The sequence below is a fragment of the Papilio xuthus genome, unplaced genomic scaffold (assembly GCF_000836235.2).
Source record: "Papilio xuthus unplaced genomic scaffold, Pxut_1.1 DF825928.1, whole genome shotgun sequence".
In the NCBI taxonomy this organism is placed as follows: Eukaryota; Metazoa; Arthropoda; class Insecta; order Lepidoptera; family Papilionidae; genus Papilio; species Papilio xuthus.
In genome coordinates, this window is record NW_013532721.1 from 8,711,558 (window position 1) to 8,717,074 (window position 5,517).

Sequence of the window (5,517 nt, forward strand, 5' to 3'; positions counted from 1 at the left end):
AGGGTGCGGGGCGGGGAAGGGTGCGGTCGAGTGAGGGTGCTATGTCCGGGCTGGTTCATCCTGTAGAATACGTGTTTATTGCAAGCGCCCAACGTTATCCTGTAACTCTTGGTATATACACCATACAGTTACAGGACCATAAAATCTAAGCCTATAACTTAATTCTTGTTTAATTCGGTCCAGCCATTTCGGAGATTTTGATTTATTTATTTACATTGCAATCTTACAGTTAGAAAGTGACAATAATAGTAACAAGATAAACTTATAGCGTTAGTTTAACTAATTTGTGAGTCAGCACATGAAATATACATTTTTCATGACAGACAAAAATTTTAAAAATAGATTTTTCTTTTTACTCTGATTTTTGTTAAAAATAACGTGAATAACGATGTAAGTGCACAGCATCAGTTGCACGAAATAAGACATTTTTATATTGCTTACAGACACTCCATTTAAATAACTGTAGATAGAAATTGTGGTAATATTACTGACTGATTAGTATCTATACATAAGTGTCAAAATTAGCGTGCTGTCGCATCTCTCTCTATTGTTTGAAAAAACTGTGCCGGTATACTGGCACAACACTAGCCTTACCAAAATGTCGACGTCTATGTCCCCTCACTAATCATTCCGACACTTGATTTTGCAATGTAAGCGCGCCATTCGCGCCAATGTATTGTAATAAATAAATGTCTAAAACTATATACAAATATATGTACTAAATTCACATTACTCTATATAGGCTCGATCTGTTTAGAGTTTTCGTAAAGCGCCATCTAGTGTCTCACGGCGCAATAGATAGCCGGCAGCCGGCAGCCGGCAGCCGACAGTCATTTATTTACACGGCAGACGCAAGTCATAAGCCGACGGCGGCATTCATTCATTTTGATCGGCCATTGTTCGTTCCCGTAAAGTGTCAGAAGCGCCACGCCGTTGCGCCGTCCGGCAAGCGCGCGGTGCCCGGCCGCCTGCTACCAGGCGAACAGGAGCTTGCGGTGGCTGCGAGCCGCGGGCGGGAGGGGCGCGTACCCTGCGCGCGGAGCCAATCGCGGCAGCGCGAGCCCCGCCCTCGGGCGGTTCCTCACGTCCTGCCACTAAATCATGAGCGATGTCAATTATTACCTCCTCTCTGTGCCTCCGACGCACGCCGCTGTCGACGCACAGATTCAATTAATACCCCTAAGCCAATGCACCGACAGCGCTGCGGCCCCGGTGTCCGCAGGCCGCGCGTGCGCTCGCCGGCTCTCAGTTCTGTGCGATGGCTTTGTAACTCCGTGCTGCTGAGCCTTTTGAGTGGAACGCGACGCTACGCGGCGGCGCTGTACATTGGCACATGATAGTGTTGTGCAAGATACAAAGGTCATGAGATCCTATACATTTTATGAAATAAACACAATGATCTGGCAACCGACGCGACGTCTGTCCTTATCACTACTATACTGCAGAGTTCACGTGAAATCACATGACACTGCGGTCTCCAGAGAAGTTCTAAGGTTAAATGAATTGTTATAAAGTACCACTCGTCGAACATTGTCCTCGTCGTCCTCAGTAGGCTGATTGTTAACGTAGCAAACAAATGTAAATAAGATAGGAACAACCACTAATACGCCTACATGTTATGTATTTGTTCTTCAGATTTACTTTACAAGTGCTTGTTCATAACTTTAGGCGAGGGCGCGGGCGTGCGAGCGGTGCCGAAAATTCAAACATATACGTACCATAATTATCTTTACTACGCTTAAACCTAGTACATGCATGAACTTTATTATGAAACAAAGAATATTGTAGTACTTGTTATTGCAATAAATTAGATCCTCGGAGACTCCTCCGCTTTCTATGGACCTTTAGTTGTCATAAATTTCGAAGGTAAAAACGCTGCAGGAACAACAATTTACATGAAATAATAATTTCAAAACTGAACATTGATATAAATTGAAAACAGCAGCACGACACACAAAATGCCTTTATTTTTTGTTATAATTCTTACACAAAACTGTACATATTAGTGAGCTACAAGAGAGCTCTATTCGTGGCTACATTTCCGTTGTTCACACTTCCCGCGCGATTCTCTACGCTTTCTTACATATCCTTTTCTTTTTTAAACAAAAAAAGCAAATGTTCTGGCTATGCATGGCTATGCCACAACTTCGAAAGAATGTTAATTCTGTACTTGGAATCTAAAGAGTTTATTTGACTATTCTTCTATTCGTAATACGTATTTTGGTTCTAGTACAATCTCAAGATATATTTTGGAATAATGCGGATTGATTTAGCGGCAGAACTCGCGATTTGTTCGCGATTGATATCAAGTATATTGATATTGAATCATAAAATATCGGACATTCTATTCTTACATTAATAGCTCTGCTGTTGCGAAACTATCATGTAACCGCAGGACGGCGGACGTGCGCTGCGCTGCACCCGCGACACGACGTCACGTGACGTGACTTGCGTGACGTGACGTGACGTGACGTGACGGGTGTGACGCGTGACACGGCGCGGCACAGAATTTAGCCGTGCTCTGATCCCGTAGCGCGCGATGTCCGCCATGCAATGTGCGCTATGTCCGCTATGCCGGCACATTGGACGCTTCAATTAAAATCGATTCAACTGTAGAGACCACACCGCCTCTGCCAGTCACCGCCCGCGCCCTCTGCCACTGGACACCTATATATTCTAATCAGCTAGATGTTTGGAACATAGGAAACGTTTTTATGGTTCACATCAGTGGCGGGCAGAGGCTAAATAGATCCGAGCAAGTTATTTTACGGAAGTAATTCAAGTGCCAAAAAACATTTTTTTTTATTTATGTTTCATTTCCTTCGTAAAGTGGAGCTGAGTTACCAGGGTTACAAGAGATTTACACACTCGGCCGTCTTACGCCGGTTCAAAAAACCAATTTTTTTGTGTCAAAGTAGTTAAGTATGTCCACAGTAAAAATCAATTATTATATTTTTACCGACAATCGAAATACAATGCTACTTATTTGGACTGTTAGCTCCTGCTGCTTCTGACACCTTAGTCCACGCTCAAACCGTAGGTATGCTAGAGGAGTGATCAGCTCACCGTAACAACTGTTCTTTGTCGCAGGTCTGGAGGCGCAGGTGCAGGACACCTCTAAGGATTTGTACTGGTTCTGAGGGCGCACGCGGTGCGCACGTAGCGTGCTCCGTGCCCGGCGTGCTCCACGTGCTCAGCGTGCCGGGCGTACTAAGCGTGCGCAGTGTGCGACAGGCGTGCGTCACGGTTGCGTCCGCCGCCTGAACACTGCAAGGCTGTAAAGAAAGACATTACTCTAGTTGTAGGCATAAAGTTAGGTAGCAATCGGCTTAGACGTAGTTAAGCTTAGCCGACAGAAGCGGCACGCGCTGCTCCCGACGTTCCTGCCGCTCCTGTCGTTCCTGCCGCTCCTGTCTCTCCTGCAGCTGATGCAAACAGCAAGGGGTGGCAACATGGCAACACCCCGCATTCGCTGTTCTCAGCTAAAGTAAAACAACACTACGATGTTTCGTAACTTGATTATCTACCGTCACTCTTCTTCTATTCTCTTTTAATTCAAATAATACTCTGATGAATCATGTCCATGACAAACATTTTAGTGTTGCTATTGTATATAGAACTTTATGTTGTATGGGATAAGTTGTTTCTGCGACGAGTGGAAATGTACTGCTTTCATCTCGAGAGGTGCGGTGGGCGCGGTGGGCGCGGTGGGCGCGGTGGGCGCGGGTTGTCTGCCAGACAGTTTATATTCGAGCCACTGTATGTATATACATGTGTCGTAGCCAGAATAATTAAAAATACTTAGATTCCGGTTCCAATAAAGGACAATTGTAGCTATCACAAGATTCAAACTTTACGTCGGCTCGCGCTAATCCATAAAGCTAATCAACGTCATTGGTCCTTCCGCGCCGATAACTAAGATTGTACGTTACGCAGCGTGTCATGACAAGCGACATGAGAGCCGGTATAAAGTTTGATTGTCACTATACTTCACAGCAACCATAAGGCATCGTGGCATGTCACGGGAGCGGCAAGGGCGCGCAGGAGATGTATAACGCGCATGCGCCCGATAAAATTCGGTGTTATTTTTTCCGCAGCGCAAGATAACTGTAATTGATAACAATTCTTCGTTGGCAATGACAAATGCAGAAAGGCAGGCAATGCGTCAGGGGGGTGGTGCGGGGTGGTACTGGGCGGGGGCAATACTTTATTTAACCCATATTCAATTGTTCCATTATACGGCTGTGCAAGGTATGCAGCGAGTGCAAGTTGTTGACTTCATGTCGCCAGTGCGCTGCGCCCCGCATGCCCCGCACGCCCCGCACGCCCCGCACCCAACCACTAGGTATCCAATATATAGACAAGTATGTAAATACATACCTATAGCTAAAGGTGAATAAATAGGTTAGATATAGTTATATACGTAGTTATTTGGCCCTAGGGCGCTCAGTTGTACATAAGGCGTAGGGCGCAGATGTGAGCGTCGTGCGTCGTGCGGCTTGCGGCTTGCGGCGTGCGGCGTCGTTAATCGCACCGATCTCCACTACAATACTTATTGTATCCATGTTAATTTCATCCGTGGAGAAAACATCGCTTCAGCAAAACACTTGTATGCACTGGATGAACATGTTTTAAACTTAGGTACCGTTGTAATTACCTACTTATATTAGAACTTAAAAATATACCCCAATTGTAATATACATACAATATATGTGTGTCACTACGAGAGCCATCACGCACTGCCGCGGATCCTAGCATTCACCAATGTACGATAATATTTAGCAACTAGTTGTGGTACCTAATGGTAAAAGTACGAAACTTTATTTGATCTCTGTTTATTTCGAGCATTAAATGTTAAAATTGACTTTAAATTTTTCTTCACAAGTATAGATGTATGGCATCATGTATGGATTCACATTACGTTTTTTAAAAAAGTTAGCATTATTTTATAACATAATTAATATTATTTTAATCCATGTAAAACTTAACAAAAATAAATTATCTCTTAAAATTATTTTTATAATAAACAAAGGCCACATAGCATTTCGGTCTTTTACCAAAACTAGATGGTAAATATTAGGATTTATCGGAAATGGTTGTCTGGCTTTACAGTAACATACATATATATATATATATATATATATATATATACAGCGTGTTATACGAAAAATGTACCAGAGATCATCAGCAATACTGCAATTATTGTATTTGTAATTCGTAATAGAATAATAGAAGTTCTATGATGTTTGTTTGTGCTGATGTCGGTTGCGGCTGCGGTTGCGGCTGCGGCTGCGGCCGGCGACCGCGCTCAATGCAATAAATCTATCAATTTCAATGCAAACGATCTTTTATTTGTCACCTCGCACACACACCCGCACACACGCACACACACATTATCAACACTATGCAGATACATACTTCCTGCTAATCCTATCATATCCTATATTTCATTTTTGTCCCCGATACGTTCTAAACAACCGGACAGATAATCACAGTTGTATAGCGGGCAACAGCATG

The 5,517-nt window shown here is 43.6% G+C and overlaps 1 protein-coding gene across 1 annotated transcript in view; it reads left to right on the forward strand.

The window, feature by feature from the left end:
- The window catches only part of vg (transcription factor vestigial), a 32,130-nt gene extending 28,255 nt beyond the window's left edge, over nt 1-3,875 (forward strand). Inside the window, exon 7 of the mRNA XM_013322643.1 lies at nt 3,091-3,875. Coding sequence (XP_013178097.1) covers nt 3,091-3,140 — 50 coding nt within the window. The 3' untranslated portion in view covers nt 3,141-3,875. The remainder of the gene's footprint in view (nt 1-3,090) is intronic.
- The last annotated feature ends 1,642 nt before the right edge of the window (nt 3,876-5,517 follow it).